General features: G+C 40.6%; 1 protein-coding gene across 1 annotated transcript in view; it reads left to right on the plus strand.

Moving 5' to 3' along the window:
• Window positions 1-4,217: 4,217 nt before the first annotated feature.
• The window catches only part of LOC112256275 (phospholipid-transporting ATPase ABCA1-like), a 44,722-nt gene continuing 29,014 nt past the window's right edge, over window positions 4,218-19,925 (plus strand). Inside the window, exons 1-5 of the mRNA XM_042325659.1 lie at window positions 4,218-4,481; window positions 6,310-6,427; window positions 7,507-7,600; window positions 10,808-10,949; window positions 11,165-11,283. Coding sequence (XP_042181593.1) covers window positions 6,362-6,427; window positions 7,507-7,600; window positions 10,808-10,949; window positions 11,165-11,283 — 421 coding nt within the window. The 5' untranslated portion in view covers window positions 4,218-4,481; window positions 6,310-6,361. The remainder of the gene's footprint in view (window positions 4,482-6,309; window positions 6,428-7,506; window positions 7,601-10,807; window positions 10,950-11,164; window positions 11,284-19,925) is intronic.

The following is a 19,925-nucleotide window of genomic DNA, read 5'->3' on the forward strand; positions in this document are numbered from 1 at the left end:
GCTTGCAAACTTTGAACTGTCCCTTTTCTGATTAGAGTGTTGAAGGTGGTCTGCTGAGAATATGCTCTATCTGATCAGAAGCCTGGCTACTGTGTTGATAAGTTATTGAGCTTTGAGTAGGCCTAGTTGACCTCTGAACCAGCTGAGTTTCCCATTCAGATTGGCAGAGTGGAAAGGTCATAGTCCAATTCTGTTTCCTCTTTTATGCATGGAATTTGTATTTGTATTTATTAGGGATCCCCGTTAGCTGCTGCCTTCCTGGGGCCCAAACACACCAAAATACCCACATTACATATAAAACAACAGATAAAACAGTGAACTATGTTTGTACTGAATGAGCTAAAGATAAAACAGTACATCATATAACATCCCTACACCACCACATGTCCACAACACAAAATGTTCAATACCACCATACAACAATATCACAATGTGTGCATATATATGTGTCTGTACCTTTGTGTGTGTCTCTTCACAGTCCCTGTTGTTCCTAAAGGTGTATTTTTACCTGCTTTTTAAATCTGATTCTACTGCTTACATCAGTTACCTGATATGGAATAGAGTTCCATGTAGTCAAGGCTCTATGTAGTACTGTGTGCCTCCCATAGTCTGTTCTGGACTTGGGGACTGTGAAGGGACCTCTGGTGGCATGTCTTGTGGGGTATGCATGGGTGTCTGAGCTGTGTGCTAGAATTTTAAACAGACAGCTCGGTCCATTCAACTTGTCAACACCTCTTACAAAAACAAGTAATGATGAAGTCAATCTCTCTTCCACTTTGAGTCATGAGAAATTGACATGCATATCATAATGTTATCTCTCTGTGTACTTTTAAGGGCCAGCCGTGCTGCCCTGTTCTGAGCCAACTGCAATTTTCCCAAGTCCCTCTTTGTGGCACCTGAACACCCTACTGAACAGTAGTACAGGTGTGACAAAACCAGGGCCTGTAGGACCTGCCTTGTTGATAGTGCTGTTAAGAAGGTAGAGCAGGGCTTTATTATGGACAGACTTCTCACCATCTTAGCTACTTTTGTATCAATATGTTTTGACCATGACAGTTTACAATCCAGGGTTACTCCAAGCAGTTTAGTCACCTCAACTTGCTAAATTTCCACATTATTTATTACGAGACATAGTTGAGGTTTAGGGTTTAGTGAACAATTTGTCCCAAAAACAATGCTTTTAGTTTTGGAAATATTTAGGACTAACTTATTCCTTGCTATCCATTCCGAAACTAACTGCAGCTCTTTGTTAAGTGTTGCAGTCATTTCAGTCGCTGTAGTAGCTGACGTGTATAGTGTTGCATCATCCACATACATAGACACACTGGCCTTACTCAAAGCCAGTGGCATGTCGTTAGTAAAGATTGAAAAAATCAAGGGGCCTAAACAGCTACCCTAGGGAATTCCTGATTCTACCTGGATTATGTTTGAGAGGCTTCCATTAAAGAACACCCTCTGTGCTCTGTTAGACAAGTAAATCTTTATCCACATTATAGCAGGGGTGTAAAGCCATAACACATATATTTTTACAGCAACAGACTATGATCGATAATGTCAAAAGTTGCACTGAAGTCAAACAAGACAGCCCTCACAATCATTTTATCACACATTTTTCTCAGCCAATCATCAGTCATTTGTATAAGTGCTGTGCTTGTTGAGTGTCATTCCCTATAAGCGTGCTGAAAGTCTGTTGTCAATTTGTTCACTGTAAAATAACATTGTATCTGATCAAACACAATTTTTTCCAGAAGTTTACTAAGGGTTGGTAACAGGCTGATTGATCGGCTATTTGAGCCAGTAAAGTTGCCTTTACTATTCTCAGGTAGCGGAATGACTTTAGCTTCCCTCCAGGCCTGAGGGCACACACTTTCTAGTAGGCTTAAATTGAACATGTGGCAAATAGGTGTGGCAATATGGTCCGCTATTATCGTCAGTAATTTTCCATCCAGATTGTCAGACCCCGGTGGCTTGTCATTGTTGATAGACAACAATAATTTGTTCACCTCTTCCACACTGACTTTACAGAATTCAAAAGTATAATTCTTGTCTTTCATAATTTGGTCAGATATACTTGGATGTGTTGTGTCAGCGTTTGTTTCTGTCACGTCATCCCTAAGTTTTCTTATCTTGCCAATGAAAAAGTAATTAAAGTAGTTGGCAATATCAGTGGGTTTTGTGATGAATGAGCCATCTGAATCAATGAATGATGGAGCCGAGTTGGCTTTTTCCCCCAAAATGTTTTTAAGGTGCTCCAAAGTTTTTTTTTTGTCTCATTCCTCTCAACCATACAATTTTTCACCCAAGGGGATTTAACAATCAATCAATCAAAACAATCAAATGTATTTATAAAGCCCTTCTTACATCAGCTGATGTCACAAAGTGCTGTACAGAAACCCAGCATAAAACGCCAAACAGCAAGCAATGTATGTGTAGAGGCACAGTGGCAAGGAAAAACTCCCTAGAAAGGTCAGAACCTAGGAAGAAACCTTGAGAGGAACCAGGCTATGAGGGGTGGCCAGTCCTCTTCTGGCTGTGTCGGGTGGAGATTATAACAGAACATGGCCAAGATGTTCAAATGTTCATAGATGACCAGCAGGGTCAAATTATAATAACCACAGTGGTTGTTGAGGGTGCAACAGGTCAGCACCTCAGGAGTAAATGTCAGTTGACTTTTCAGAGCCGATCATTCAGAGTATCTCTAACAGTTTTTACAGTTATTTTCTAATGGCTAGAAAGCCAGTAACTGGAATAAGTATCTAGTAACTGGAATAAGCTGTTTTATAAATGTGTCAAATGCAGCGTCTGGTTGCTTCTCATTACACACCACAGACCAGCAAATATTCTTTATATCATCAACATATGAATCACTACAAAATTTATTGTATGACCTCTTACTCACTATATTAGGCCCAGCCTTTGGAAATGTGGTTTTCCTAGATATGGCTACTATATTGTGATCACTACATCCTATGGATTTGGATACTGCTTTGAGGCAAATTTCTGCAGCATTAGTAAAAATGTGATCAATACATGTTGATGATTTCATTCCTGTGCTGTTTGTAAATACCCTGGTATGTTGACTGATAACCTGAACCAGGTTGCAGGCACTGGTTACAGTTTGAAGTTGTTTCCTTGAGTGGGCAGCTTGATGAGAGAGCCAGTCAATATTTAAATCACACAGAAAATATACTTCTCTGTTGATATGACATACATTATCAAGCATTTCACACATATTTGAATGATCAATATTGGTAAGTTAAATCTACTAAAATTGGTTTCATGACTCTCTGCATTACCTATGATGCAATTATTTTACTATTTAATGGGCCTAATGATTTCCACCTATTAAAATATTTATTTTAACTAATCCAATTTATGCCATTTTTGGACAGCAAATGACTGTTTTCACCAGACCTGGGTTCAAATATTATTTCAGGAATTTCAAATACTTTTAAATACATTTCAAATCAAGCATTCAGATAATCTTTATTTGAAAATGTAGAAAATACTAAAATATTTTAACCCATGTATTTGAAAACAGGATTTGAAATAAGTATTTGAAAATGTAGAAAATACAATTTGGTCAACCTTTTTGCAAATAACTATTCAAATACTCAAATAAAAGTACTTGTTTTCAGCTGTGTATTTGAAAATACTCAAATACACAGAAAATGAAGTATTTCAATAACAAATACTCAAATACACATGTATTTGAGGTCTGGTTGTCTCTTCTAATATGTCCTTTCAATGACACTGTACTGGGTGTTTTGCCTTTGGGAATCTGTTTTCAGTCTTTTACAAAGAACACACCCCCTCAGCTGAACTCATTGTTGTTTCTGAAGTGATCGATATGATTAATCATTGGCCTATTGCTACCAGTACATGCAACCTGGAAATGATTGGAAGAAATCAGGAGAAATATTTCATTAATGGTTTGATCTCATGAAAGTCAAACACGACCATATTATGTGTTGACTGTAATGTTTGAGAATTAATGTAAACATGGATTCAAAGTTGTGATTTTTCATATTACATTCTGTGTGGATTTTTTTTTTTTTACTATGGAGCTTACTACGTTCAATACATGTACAGCCTATGTTATTTATGGCCTATGGTATTTATTTTGATTCTCCTAATTGTGATTATCAGTTCCAGATGTTTTAGGAGGTCGGGAAGTGCGAGTATGCACTTCAAGAGCTGTTTTGAGTCTACACGTGCTCCACAAGAGGGGGTTTAATCACAGAACATATCCATGACCGAGAGTATAACATCAGTTCTACAAGCGGATATAGCAACGGTTCTCTCCATATAAAAGCTTGTCTAGATTCAAACGCTTCTCCTCCTCTGTGTACAGATCACAAATGCCTGGATAAACAAGCCGAGACAAAAACATCAAAAAAGTAGTGAAGGAGTGTTATTTAGCTTGGGAGGAACCACAATTAATTCCTGAAAGGGATCTGATTTCGTGCCTTTGGAAAAAGGTAGGCTATTTCCATTTTCCACTCATTCATTGTCTCTAATTCGTTTTTTTTGTGTTCTCTCTCTTATTTCAATGGTAGAAATATCTACTAAAGAAAAATATGAAACTTCTGATATTTTTATTGTCAACATCAATTATAGACTTTTTGTTTTATAGCAAAAGGGTGTTTGTCGTAGCTTTTTATTGTAGGCTACTTCATTAGAAAACATGAACAAGGCTGCTGTATCCTAGTCCTCGGGCACATTTGCAACGACGTTTTTTGTTGTCATGTAAAATTGATTTACTCATTATGTGAAAAATACCTGATGATAGGCTACATTCAATCTTATGCAGGTTTATTTTAGTTGTAAAAAAATATTCGATTTTTCTCTGAAAAGGAACCTGAGAACACCACAAGTCACGAATATTCTCAGTAAACCCATACATAGTGTTAGACAAAAGTAGACGTATTAAATAAACACTATCCCATATTTTATGATATTCTTTGTTGAGTTATCTCTGCGCACGTTACGAAGCAACATATCGCCACCAAACACGGTAATAATCAAGTTAGAAACAAGCTAAAGTTACTTTGTTCCAATATACATTATGGGCTGTTGCTGGCTACACATCATGTGAAGCCCCGCAAAATAACATGGTACTAATAAGTCCGTTAATCATTTGTGAGAATTTATTTTGTTGTCATTTATATTGTCAAATAACCTGCGCAGTCCACCTGGCTCTTGTGTGAGGACAAAATACAGAGAGATAATTCAACTGTACACCGACTGTTCTTTGAAAGACTGCTAGAAGCGCTGATTGTAGCCTACTCATCCACTTATACCCATGTCCCATTTATTGGGTTCATGAACTGATTACGCTGAACACACTAATGCAAAGAGGAGGGTTGTTTTGATATATATTTTGTTAATGGTATCTCATGCAAGTATCACCATTAAAGTTTGAACTTGTCAGATTTTTCCATATGCATAGTGCCCGGTACATGATAACATACAGTTATTATGCTACATTAAGAGATAAGTCATAGGCCTAACAAGAATAACTTCATAAAGTCTTCATAAGCACCACATAAATGATTCACAAATGATCTATAACCGTATGTCATGCTCTATAAAGGGTGCATAACTGTGTGACATAACCACCAAAGTCAAATGTGACATAACCCACTATGTAAAATATGACATAAACCTGTGCTTTATAATAAGCACCGCTTAATAAAGGCTTTATAAATCATATTAAATTGAGGCTTCACAAAGCATCTATAACCTTGTCATGCATGTTGGTAGAGCATTGCAACCCAGGATAGTGATAGCCCCAAAACATTTGTGATTTTTTATCAAAGACATCACATAATTAAATCTGTGTGAAATGCTGTGTGAAATGCTGATTAAATCATGGACTTAATTTTAAAAAAAAATTGGGATCTCCTTTAACAACTTCAAATGTAGTGCCCCAAGTACATACGCTAAATTACTATTTAAATCACATTCAAAAAAACAATCCTGTGCTGTTTAGGCATCATCGGTGATCATCAGTGATCATCAGTGATCATCAGTGATCATCAGTGATTAGTGCACTGACGGAAGCACTAAAAACCTGTAAATATCTGCATGTATGAACGTCCCCGCCGCCCCTCCTCTCTCTCTCAGTCTGCCTGGGAACATTGTAGAGAAGTTCCCATATGAGGAGGACATATTGGAGAGATGTGATCTAGTCAGCACCAGATAGACAAGTGACCCTTGACCTTGTACCTTTGAGCTGTGTGCTGGCTGGCTGGACTTGCTGGTGTCTTTTTACCCCACGTCACCACTGCCTGTGTGTCATTTCAGTTGAGAGAATTAGAGCCAAGGGAAGCTTGCGCGTAAGAGGTCCAGAGTAGAGATGTCCATCTCAACTCAGCTGGGCTTGCTGTTGTGGAAGAACTTTACCTACAGAAGGAGGCAAACGGTAAGCAGTCCATTTTTATATCAGATTGTGTGAAGTGTAGAAGTCCTTGGTATGGAATTGGGACTTTTTCCCTGGCTTTGTTTGATTGGAAACTTAAATAGTGAAATAGAATGTATAATTATGTTCTTCATGTTATAATGTTTACAGTATATTCCAAACATGTTGGAATGACTGTATTATTACTGTATTAAGAAGAATATACCGGGTCTACAGTTCAGAACTCTTTCGGATGGGAAGTATGTGTTCGCCTTAAGGGTGGTCTGATGCCCGAAAAAGGAAGGGAATGATTGCTTACTTCACACATTTTACTGCAAAATTAAGTTAAATGACCAGTTACGTTGCATGTGTTTCTTTACTTAATATGTAATTGTTGTAGTGTATGTGTGTCTATAGTTTTGTTCATGTTGTGTTAGTGTATGTAAGTTGTTTTGTCTGAAACTTTGTTCCCTCTGCTGCTGTTGTACCAGTTCTCTCTTCAAAAAAAGTGATTTTATCTCAGTGAGAAAAACCTGCATAGATAAAGGTTAAAAAAAATGTAATTCACAACTCCCCAACCCTGCCACAGGGACAGCGCTTTAACTTAGCAACGTTAGCTTTAATTGCTACTACAGCTTGTCTGTACTAGTCTTCCCACATGTCTTAGAATCCTGCCTCTAGATGGCTTTACATGTGCTGGAGTAGCATCTCTCTCTGTCTCCTAATTCAATCAGCATACACCTGATAACCCTTCAACAGAGTTGACTTCACTGTTGCTGGATGTGGATGTGTAACATAGGCTATTTTGAAGTCAGGGTTGTTTGCATTGATAGCTTTGCATCTATTATGAATGAGTTACTAATAAAAGCCATCTTAAGAGAGCTACATCCTGCCTGCGTATGGCGTTGATGCAGACATATTATATGTTGCAGTGAGGGAGCAATTTTGAATGCCAGCTTTTAAGAGCTCCAGACAATGAGCAGACAAGCTAGGTCTACGCTAATAAAGTGGGGAGGAGGGGGAGGAGTCATGGTTTCCATAGGCCATGCTCCTTAATGAAAATGCTGACTGGCTTTCTTCTCTTGTTTGTGTTTTCTCTCTAGCTCCAACTGCTGATTGAGATAGTATGGCCCCTGTTGATCTTCTTCATTTTGATATCAGTGAGACTGAACTACCCTCCGTACGAACAACATGAGTGTAAGTAGGATGCACCTCCCTGTCCTTTTCATTGTTTCAGCACCCACTTCTTCACAAGACACTCAACTGGTTGGTTAACGCATCCTGCTGTTTTGGCCACAGAGACATTTGGATTTGAAATCTGGGGATGAACTCTGTTGCCTTTTAATAATTGTACACTGTACACTGTACAGGCCAAAGATGCTACAATATACAAGCTAGCAATATCATGCACTGACATGCCACAATGCCATGTGGAGGCATTTATGCTGGCCACTCGAGTAAACACACTCAGGCAAAAAAATGAAATACATAGTTTTTCACGTACAGCCTAACTGTGTTGATTTTTATGGTGGGGTCTTTATCAGGTGTGGATGTTTTATGACTGGGTTTTTTGTCTAAAGCACATCCAAAATATCTTGAGTAATGCTTTCCTGCTTGGACTTGTTGGATGAAACAACTCATCCCCTTGAATCCCTCAGTAGTCTACTTCTTAATAAAGCACCACAAAGGACTTAATAAGATGATTACTCGTGATTTAGGTCTGACCAAATCATCAATTCATGGACTAGTGCCAACAACTGTAAAAGCTAGAGGGACTAGTGGCACCAGGGGAAATGTTTGTTTGCGGAACCCTTTAGTAATTCATTCTTAGGGTAGTTGTTGATTCAGGGGAACACATACACTGTATGACAGGCACCAATTGGCAATATAGCCTAAAGGCTGGTTTACTGTCCGTCTAGCAACATTTCTATAGACAATTGTTGTAGTGACATCATGAACATTCTACTGTCGTCCGACATCAAACTTGTAGTTGTCGTTATGAAAAAGTACACAAAACGACAGCCTCTGCAGTAGCCCGGTGTATATATATTTAAACACACTGTGAGTACAAAACATTATGAACACCTGCTCTTTCCATGACATAGACTGACCAGGTGAAAGCTATGATCCCTTATGGATGTTACTTGTTAAATCCACTTCAATCAATGTAGATGAAGGGGAGGGCAAGACAAAAGATTTAAGTGCCTTTGAATGGGGTAAAGTAGTAGGTGCCAAGCGCTATGTTTTTCATGCTCAACCGTTTCCCGTGTGTATCAAGAATGGTCCACCACCCAAAGGACATCCAGCCAACTTGACACAACTGTGGGAAGCATTGGAGTCAACATGGCCCAGCATCCGACACCTTGTAGAGTCCATGCCCTGACGAATTGAGGCTGTTCTGAATGCAAAAGAGTGGTGGGGGGCTATTTGATCATTTGTTTAAGACAAATGGGCCTATTTGATCAGCCAAAACGGTACAGATATATGTATTACATTTTCTATTTTAATTGACAGTTTATTTGTGAAGTGGCTCATGATGGCGGTGGACATATTTGTGGTTTTAGGGGGGTTTCAGAGTTTGACACCTTTATTGCCGCTCCATTCTCATGATCACCTTTCTATATGTGAAAGCTGATGAAGGTCGCAAGGCCTAGGTAGACTATTTGGCACGGGTATGGGGGAAATGTACGTAATGGACATGCACTGGCTGAACCAAGCATCTTTTCACCAGAATGAGATAACCGGTAGACGTTCTGATATGCTAGAGAAACCTTGGGTTACCGTTAATTATATCTCTGGGGGGACCTCACAGAACAAGATCAATAAATTGGCCGGATACCTCCCCTATGCTAAAGAAGCTTATGTTTATTAGTATGGGACTCGATACTCTGCATTCTTTACGAGGCACAAAATAGTGTTACAGCTATGTGTTTAGCAAAGTCAAACTGGTGGACATATTGATCCTACTTTGTGTAAGAGTCTACAAACGTGCTTTAGGATATAGTTGTGGAGGACAAAGCATTTATACAGCCACTAATAACTATTATCAATGGGATGAACACATCTCCTGAGAAATCCTTGTCTACAACAGAATATCCAATTTCTTTCATTCCCGGAAGCCTGTGCTTTTTCCATCTGCCAGAAAACAGAAGCATTAGCTGGTAAATTGCATTCAATTCCACCTAAAGTCTTGGTTTGGCACTAGGCAGAGGCATACTATTCTTTGAATCATACATCACGTGGGTCTGTGTATGTTCTAACTGCTCAAACACCAGATAGGAAAGACATGTTCTTCCTTGCACAGGGCCTGGCTAACCTATTGCTTTTGGGTATGGATGTAATCCACACAAAAAAAATAAATGATTAAAAATTAAAATAAAACATGACAGAGCGATAAGACACCAAATAATGCCCTTTTTGAATATTTAAAATGGTTTATGTTGAATATGGTGATAGTTTGAAAACTGCCCAGCTAAATGCCATTTAAGGATTCCGATTTATCACCCACTAGTTAATTAAGTCGTTAAACTGTGTAGGCTGTTGAAGACGATCACTCTTAAAAGCAAGATGGCCACCCTGAATCTGCTAAGCACTTGGCTACTTGGGGTTATCTCTTATCTCTGCTTTCCTTTGCAGTGGGACAGTTGGTAGTCTTAAGGTTTACTGATAACACACACAAATAACTGCTTGCCTCTCGGGGAGGGAGAGACGGCATCTTGGGGGGCAAGGTCCTACATTTTACTTAAGCAATCACTCCCTCACGTCAATAAGGTCTGTAGCTGCTGAGTGAAACCCTTAGGATGGGACAAGACGTGGTTAGCTGATGCTAGCACATCCGCTGCTGGCCCGATAAGGCAATCTGAGAACACACATCAGCTATCTGTGCTCATCCAGGTGTACCTGCATTTTGCCTAGACAAAAATAGGATTTTGGAGCTCTGTACGATGTTCAAAGACCACTCTAAGTAGATCCAGCAGGTTGATGTAGAAGCCTTTTAAGTGTCTCAGTATCAGTTCAAACGTGGCTGGATTACCCGGTGTTCTCTCCTGTCCGCTCCCTGTTGATAGTGGGTGAATAGACTGAATAGAAAGATGGAATTGAATACTTTGAAAGTCATATTTTACATTCATAGATGTAGTTGAATGTGGTGTAAACATTATTACATTTCAACATGTACCAAGTTGACTCTTTCTTCCTGGATCTCTTCCTCTGCTCTCCCGCGTCCTCTCTCTGCGTGTCTTATGAATGTACTGTACATTGACCAGTGGTGTAGTAGAGTCAATTCTTTTGCCCAACAGTTTACCCACCTTTTGCATTGGAAAAAAATAGGAAGCGTTACTTTTTTCACCGCTACATAACTGACAGTGATGTTACTGATGGTATCCCTGCCTGTGTCTCCGTCAGGTCATTTCCCCAACAAGGCCATGCCCTCGGCAGGCACCCTTCCGTGGATCCAAGGCATCATCTGCAATGCCAACAACCCCTGCTTCCGCAACCCCACTCCTGGAGAGTCCCCTGGGGTCGTGGGCAACTTCAATGAGTCCATGTGAGTTCCCACCCCAAGCTGCAGCTCTATATTTAATAAGACATGAAAATATTAATACACTTTATTTTGTACTTGGCTCGTTTCATTAGATGAATAACATCCAAATAAAGAAAATGGTCTCTTAAATGTTTCTTTAAAATATCCCATTTATAACTCGATTTGAACCAATTCAATTCTATTCTCTGTTAATCTGTTTCACTGTGGGATGTCTGTAGAATCTCTCGTTTGTTCTCGGATGCCAAGAAGATCCTGCTGTACAGTCAGAATGACCGGAATCTGGACGGCTTTAAAGACCTCATCCAAGCCCTGAAGACCCTACAGGCCAACACCGAAGGTAAGAGGCACCTCCATAGAGTGCCACAGTATGAGTCATAATACCCATAAAACAAGGAAATGATTCCAAACGTTTCTCCACCATTCATTTTCTAACGTTAGCGAAACATATACTGACCAGAAAATATAAATGCAACATGCAACAATTTCAAAGATTTTACCGAATTACAGGTCATATGTATTGGGCCCTATTCGATGGATTTCACATGACTGGGTAGGCCAACCCACTTGGGAGCCAGGTCCACCCACTGGGGAGCCAGGCCCAGCCAATCAGCATGAGTTTTTCCCCAGAAAAAGGCTTCATTACTGACAGAAATACTCCTGAGGATCCCCCTCCTGAGATGATCCCACAGGTGAAGAAAACAGATGTGTAGGTCCTGGACTGGCGTAGCTACACGTGCTCTGCGGTTGTGAGGCCGGTTGGATATACTGCCAAATTCTCTAAAATGACTTTGGAGGCAGCTTATGGTGGATAAATTAACATTCAATTCTCCGGCAACAGCTCTGTTGGACATTCCTGCAGTCAGCACGCCAATTGCACACTCCCTCAAAACTTGAGACATCTGTGGCATTGTGTTGTGTGCCAAAATGGCATAATTTAGAGTGGGCTTTATTGTCCCGAGCACAAGGTGCACTTGTGTTATGATCATGCTGTTTAATCAGCTTTTTGATATGCCACACCTTTCAGGTGGATGGATTATCTTAGCAAAGGAGAAATGCTCACTAATAGGGATGTAGACAAATTTGTGCACAACATTTGCGAGAAATAAGCTTATTGTGTATATGGAAAATTGTTGGGATTTTTTATTTCAGCTCAAGAAAAATGGGACCAACACTTTACATGTTGCGTTTATATTTTTGTTCAATTAGGCAATTCATAAATTGGCTACATTTTCTTTAAATGGACAATTCTGTGAACATAGAATTGACACAATGCTTGTTAACAAAGAAGATGACAAGCAGGAACTTGCAGGGATTTGTAGTTTTGGATGATGTCTACTTTGATGCTAATTAGCATTTTCGAATCGGAGAGTAAATACAGCCTAATATATTGATTAAAGTCACCATGTCTGAGTGAGATTTACATGGTTATCAAAACGTCACGCCAGGATAAGCCGACAAGAAACATTGCCCTTATTTGAAGTGTTTCTAAAATCCCCCATGGGAAAAATGAATGGTGGAAAATGAATGGAACCATTTCCCTGTTTGACCGCTAGGTTTTATGGGTATTATGACACCTCCACTGTGAGACTCTAAATAAGCCATGGGTCAATGCAATAGTTCAGAGGTCAATGAAACCAACTTATTAGAGACTACACACACACTACTACATTCACAAGAAACACCAGGGGGCAATTCATTTGAGGGGAACTCACTGCTTAGAGTAGACAGTAGTTTCGCTGAAGCTGAATCAAGAGTCATTCCAGGTCTACGTAGTGCATTTCTGTTTGCCGTGCCCTGAACTTTCCACCCCGTTGATCTGGCCCCCGAGAGTTATGCCCACTTCTGGGCAGAAAAAATAGGGTTAACACTAATTCCCTTACACTGTGCTGACTCACAGCGGGACTCCCATCCCCTTTTGTCCTGCTCCAACCTGTCTTCGGGGGGATGCTCCTGTGCCTGTGAATGACTGTAGATGGATAGATTATGCCACTTCAATTTCACACTCAGATTTCTTCTATAATTACATTCCGTTATGAGCGTTTAGATGAGTTTGTGTTTAGAGTGGCAGTGGTGGCGTGATATGAGAGGCCGTGGGTGGATGAAAGTCGGCAGAGCCTCTCCCCACTGGCAGGTTGTGGCAGGCCATGGGGTGGGCTGATGTTTGGGCACATGGCTTGGAGGTATTCTCATATGTCATTCATGATAGGACAGATTTTCTCTACTCCCTTACTTGCTGTATGCAGGGTAAGTGGTGTGAGATTCCTGTAAAGAGTGTGAGATACTCAATAGGACTGTGCCTTCTTAGCCATGTGACCTTATATTACATTAGCTTGGGTAATGGACTTTATAAAAGGATAAGCCTTTCACGGGAGTAGTATAACAACATACAGACGAGACTTCAATATCAAGGCAAATACAGTACTACTGTAATAAATGATATATTTGCTGTGTCTGTGTATCCACTGGCTGATAGTAGAAAAATCTCTGCAGAGGTGTAATTAGGCATAAGTGTAGGTGCCTCAAACAACTAAAACATTAAAATGAGCCAAAACAGATGTGAAATCTGATTTGAGCCTTTGTTCATGGTAATAGAGGTGAAAGATGTGCTAGGTCTCTCTCTAATGACTAGTGGTCAATCGTTTTAACATACTTCCATTAACTTATTAGATATTGCTAATCAATTCCTGGTTCAGTCTCCCGACCTATTTACTAGTCTAAGCATGATATTGATAAACCTGTCTTAGAGTTTGATAGGACCATTTTAAATCGCGACTCATCCCAATAGCGGCTCGGTTTATTATTCCGCCATATATAAGTATGAACAGGGATGACGCAATATCTCTTCAGCAGTGGTGGTTGATTACGTTCATTCTGGCTCCTGAGTTCAGAGTGCATTCGAAAAGTATTCAGACCCCTTCACTTTTTCCACATTTGGTTACATTCCAGTCTTGTTCTAAAATAATACCCCATAATGACAAAGCAAAAACAGGTTTTTAGAAATGTTATCAAAATGAATCAAAAACACCAGTGGAGGTTGATTTTGGTCATTCTGGCTCCTGAGGTCACAGTGCACTGACGAATAGCCCTTTAGTACAGTCACAGGTGTGATCAAGATACTCCTTCCTGATGATCCACGTTGATGATATCCGTTAATCAAGCCTTTCTGAATGGGATAAAGATGTTAGAACGGAGGATAGTTGAATAGGTTATCAGAGATTTGAAGGACCACAATAATAGCAAATTCCACAATAACTTTAATGTCAGCAAGTCTTCTGCTTGACCATCATGAACTCTTTGAAAGGTTCTGCCAGGTATTGTGTGCTTCCCTCATGCTGAGTTCAAGCTCTTTTGATTATACTCTGTGTCATTGAGTTTGTGAACAGAGCTTTGACTGCAAATCAAATCAAATCAAATTTATTTATATAGCCCTTCGTACATCAGCTGATATCTCAAAGTGCTGTACAGAAACCCAGCCTAAAACCCCAAACAGCAAGCAATGCAGGTGTAGAAGCACGGTGGCTAGGAAAAACTCCCTAGAAAGGCCAAAACCTAGGAAGAAACCTAGAGAGGAACCAGGCTATGTGGGGTGGCCAGTCCTCTTCTGGCTGTGCCGGGTGGAGATTATAACAGAACATGGCCAAGATGTTCAAATGTTCATAAATGACCAGTATGGTTGAATAATAATAAGGCAGAACAGTTGAAACTGGAGCAGCAGCACGGTCAGGTGGACTGGGGACAGCAAGGAGTCATCATGTCAGGTAGTCCTGGGGCATGGTCCTAGGGCTCAGGTCCTCCGAGAGAGAGAAAGAAAGAGAGAATTAGAGAGAGCATATGTGGGGTGGCCAGTCCTCTTCTGGCTGTGCCGGGTGGAGATTATAACAGAACATGGCCAAGATGTTCAAATGTTCATAAATGACCAGCATGGTCCAATAATAATAAGGCAGAACAGTTGAAACTGGAGCAACTGCACTTCCCTTAAAAGCCCTCGAAGCTTTCACATCGACCAAAAGAATCTGATATTCTTCCTTGCCATGTTTAAAAAAAAATCTGAATATCTTTTGTTTTTGGCAGAGACGTATTACTTTCTGGACACATTGTGGCCCCATGTCTTAGTAGATACAATTTGGCACTTTAAAATGTATTTATAGTGGAGCCATCTATCTAAAAGAGTAGATAAGATTGTCTCCAACTAGGGTTCAAAAAGTCTGGGAACGTTCAATAAATTCCGCGGTTTTCCAGAAATCCTGGATGGAGGATTCTAGATTTCTATCTTATTCTCTCCTGATTCTAGGATTCTTCCAACCGGGATTTCGGGAAAACCAGGGAATTTATTGAAAGTTCCCAGAATTTTTTTAGCTCCAACTCAATTACTCAAAATCAATGTTTTTGTGGGTTTGCATAATCTTACATTGACTTTTGCAATTGTGTTACGAGAATGGCGCTAGAATGTATAGGGGCTGTTTTACGGGCTATTTTGTGTGTTTCTGTAAGGGTGCGAACTGGCGGCAGAGAAGTCAGACGCAGGAGAGAAATAACCGTTTCCAACGGTACAGTTTATTTACAAAAACCCACCAGAAAACATAATAATAAAAATCAATGGGTAACATAACCCGACGCACACCAGTACGGACGTACACATACACTTACAATAAGCAATCACCGACAAGGACATGAGGGGAAACAGAGGGTTAAATACACAACATGGAATTGATGGGATTGGAACCAGGTGTGATGGAAGACAAGACAAAACCAATGGGAAATTAAAAATGTATCAGCGATGGCTAGAAGGTCGGTGACATCGACCGCCAAACACCGCCCGAACAAGGAGAGGGACCAACTTCGGCGGAAGTCGTGACAGTTTCTTTGCGCTGATCTTAACTTTTCTTGTACAAAATGTTTCCGCCATCATTTCCTATGACTGAAAAGAGCTTCTGGACATCAGAACAGTGACCACTGTTCTTCTTGAATGAGTCAGCGGCGCAGGACGTACTGCACAACCTGGATCAGGCCCTGATCCCCAATACTCGGAAGAGAAAGTGGTACAGTGGCTGACGTGCGGGCACCCAGATGAAACTACGGCAGCGAGTAAATAAACCGCCTATTGGCAAATTGTTACGATCGTCGTATGAGTGAGACCAAGGCGCAGTGTGCATAGAGTTCCACATAATTGTAATAAAGAGAAAATCACTAAACAAACGAAACATGAAGCTACTGGAGTGCACAAAAGCAACTCCCACAACTAACAATGGGGAAAATGGCTACCTAAATATGATCCCCAATCAGAGACAACGATAAACAGCTGTCTCTGATTGGGAACTATATCAGGCCAACATAGACATACAAAAGCCCTAGATTACAAAAACCCAAGACATACAATAACTAGAGTACCCACCCTAGTCACACCCTGACCTAACCAAAATATATAGAAAAACAGAGATATCTAAGGTTAGGGCGTGACACAAATGTACAATCACTGGAGAACAAACACCGTTCGAGACTATCCTATCAACGGGTCCTGGAGAACTTTAACATCCTATTTTTCTCGGAAACATGGATAATATTTTAGCTGTGTTTTCTATGCATCGGCAGCGTTAGATAAGCGCAAGGGTGGTGATGTGTCTCTTTGTTAATAACAGCTGGTGCGCAATCTCTAGTATTAAGGAAGTCTCGAGGTTCTGCTCACCTGACTTAGAATACCTCATGATAAGCTGTAAACCATACAATTTTCATCAATATTTTTCGTAGCTTTCTATTTAACAGCACAAACCGATGCTGGCATTAAGACTGCACTCAACGAGCTGTAAGTCCAGGATCTGAAACTGGATCATGGTCTTCCTAACCAGGTGGTGAGGGTAGGTAACAACACATCCGCCATGCTGACCCTCAATACAGGAGCATGCTTAGTCCCCTCCTGTACTCTCTGTTCACCCATGACTGCGTGGCCACACACGACTCCAACACCATCATTATGTTTGCCAATGACACGACAACGGTAGGCCTGATCACTGACGATGATGTGGCAGCCTATAGGGAGGTCAGAGACCTGGCAGTGTGGTGCCAGGACAACAACCTCTCCCTCAACGTCAGGAAGACGTGGACTACAGGAACAGGAGGGCTGAGAATGCCCCCATTCACATCGACAGGTCTGTAGTGGAGCGGGTCGAGAGCTTCCAGTCCTTCTGTGTCCACATCACTAAGGATTCATCATGGTCCAAACACACCAACACAGTCGTAAAGAGGGCACGACAACGCCTTTTCCCCCTCCGGAGGCTGAAAAGATTTGGCATGGGCCCTCAGATCCTCAAAAAGTTCTACAGCTGCACCATTGAGAGCATCTTGAAAGGCTGCATCATCACTTGGTATAGCAACTGCTTGGCATCCGACCGCTACAGAGGGTAGTACTTACGGCCCAGTACATCACTGGGGCCAAGCTCCGTGCCATCCAGGACCTCTATACCAGGCGTTGTCAGAGGAAGGCCCTAAAAAAAGACTCCAGGCACCCAAGTCATAGACTATTCTCTCTGCTGTTGCAACGTCAAGTGGTACCGATTCACCAAGTCTGACAGGACCCTGAACAGCTTCTACCCCCAAGCAATAAGACTGCTAAATAGTTAGTTAAATAGTTAACCAAATAACTACCCAGACTATCTGCATTGACCCTTTTTGCACTAACTCTTTTGACTCATCACGTACGCTACTGCTACTGTTTACCTACCATCTGTCACTTTATTTCTATTTATATGTACATATCTACCTCAATTACCTCATACCCCTGCACATCGACTCGGTACGGGTACCCCTAGTATATAGCCAAGTTATTGTTAATCATTATGTATCTATTATTACTTTTGTAATTAGGTGTTTTACTTTTCAATTATTTCTCTATTTTCTTTCTTTCTGCATTGTTGGGAAGTGCCCGTAAGTACGCATTTCACTGTTGGTCCACACTTTTTGTTTACGAAGCATGTGACAAATAAAATTGGATTTGATTTTCTAGTTTTGGGATCCAATATATTTCAGGAAGGGTCATCTTTTTGGTGTTCGGCAGGGCACACTTTTTATAGACGGATTTTAACATGATATGTTGTGATATCTAGATTGATTAATCTCACGTTTAACAATAAAGGCATCAGCATGCTTCAGTTTGGCTGGCGCCTCACTCGGCTAGGCGAACTGAACAAGTGTGCTCTCATACTCCTTTAAAAGACCTTCGCTTGAAAAACAAGAAAAAAGTGTATTAGTAGTACTGTTTGTCCATTTTGAGACGCAGTAGCCAATTCTCAAAATTGTCAGAATTCATCTAAAATAATTAAAGAAATCTGTCATTAATTTTGACATTTTTGCAGAGGAGATCTTAGTAACGCAATTTTACAACTAACTAAGATGTTTGGTGCAGTATTTCTCAATTAAAAAAATGTGCAAAGACATTATTTAAGAATCCCTACTGTTGACCAATCACAGACGAAGGGGTGGAGACTTTGGCTTTGAACACTAGCTTACCTCTAGAAAAGTGTCATGTGCCCGAGCAGCTGAAAAATTCCTCACCGAAGTCCAAAAACGAACGAAAACATCGCAAAATGTCATCATAATATATGCATGAACTCTTCTGAACTGTTTCGGCTGGGAAGCATGCGGACACCGTAAGGATCATGAACTCGACCTAGGGCCACCAATGTTTTGTCAGACAGTCCTGTAAAAACCAAGCCCTTGGCTACAATGGCTTACCTCCAGAGAGGCTTTTCACAGGCATTCAACAGGAATTCACAAAAGCCTGTGAATGTCCCAATACAATAGACTGAAGGATTTGTCAGAGTAGATTAACTGAAAGGTGTCATGGGGGGATGGGGGTGGACTGTGATCAGTGGAGGAACATTGATTCAATTTACCTATCGCAAAATTCTAAAGCATGTTCATGGTTTGTTGGATATTTTTTGCTAATTTGTAACTCCTTTTGACATTTGATTCTAATGATTTACAGGGGTGCATGTTTTAGACAGTTAAACAAGTCTGTCAGCTTTTGAAAAGGCCCCAGATTTTCAGAGACCTTATTTGACCTCCCACCCACTCACCTCGTATGTCTTCAAACGTCCATCCAGCCGGGGGGGGGTTAATGTTTCAGGAATCTGCCACCTCCTGGCCTTTTGTTCCCCCGACCCCCCACTGCCATCAGAACCCACTTCCAGCGTTTGTTCTTTGAAAGGGCCCAGGAGTTGAGGGAAGGAGCCAAGTAGAGAGGGGGGCCAGTATCCCTACACATTGATATAGTACTGGTACTGACCCTGTGAGCACAGACGTTGAAAATACGTTGGCATTTGGTCCGTCCGCACTGGCCTTGATTTCAATGTCCGTCCAGACCAAATCTGAACCCACCATGGACGTCTATATTTGGTTCAGTTTTGGTCCGGTCCGCACCTGACTTGATTTGGCCACCAAAAAAGACTTATATGATTGGTTCAGGTTTGGTCCAGACCGGCTTTGATTTGGCCCAAACATAGACATCTATGATTGGTTCAGATCGAATTTTGGACAGCATAGAACAGTTTAATATAGCAAAGAAAATTTGAGTATAGTACACTAGATTACAGTATAGTGGAGCACATCATAGTAGAGTACAGTATAATGTTCTATATTGTACTTTACTGTACCCTACAGTACTCTACTGTACTTTACTCTACTAAAGTACTTTACTGTATGGCATAGCATTCTATTGCAATCTTCTGTGCTCTATGTACTGTGAAACATAGACTTCTATGATTGGTTCAGATTTAGTCCAGTCCGACCAAATTTGGTCTTGTTTGGGGTTGAGCTGATTAGAATAACACCCAGCATGCTTTGCAAGTGTTCATTTTAACATTTACATTTGGTAATTTAGCAGATGCTCTTATCCAGAGCCACTTACAGTCAGTGCATTCAGCTAAGGTAGATAACAACCACATATCACAGTCAAAGCAAGAAAAACTTCTCAAATCAAATCAAATC

The sequence above is a fragment of the Oncorhynchus tshawytscha genome, linkage group LG08, assembly GCF_018296145.1.
Source record: "Oncorhynchus tshawytscha isolate Ot180627B linkage group LG08, Otsh_v2.0, whole genome shotgun sequence".
Classification (NCBI taxonomy): domain Eukaryota; kingdom Metazoa; phylum Chordata; class Actinopteri; order Salmoniformes; family Salmonidae; genus Oncorhynchus; species Oncorhynchus tshawytscha.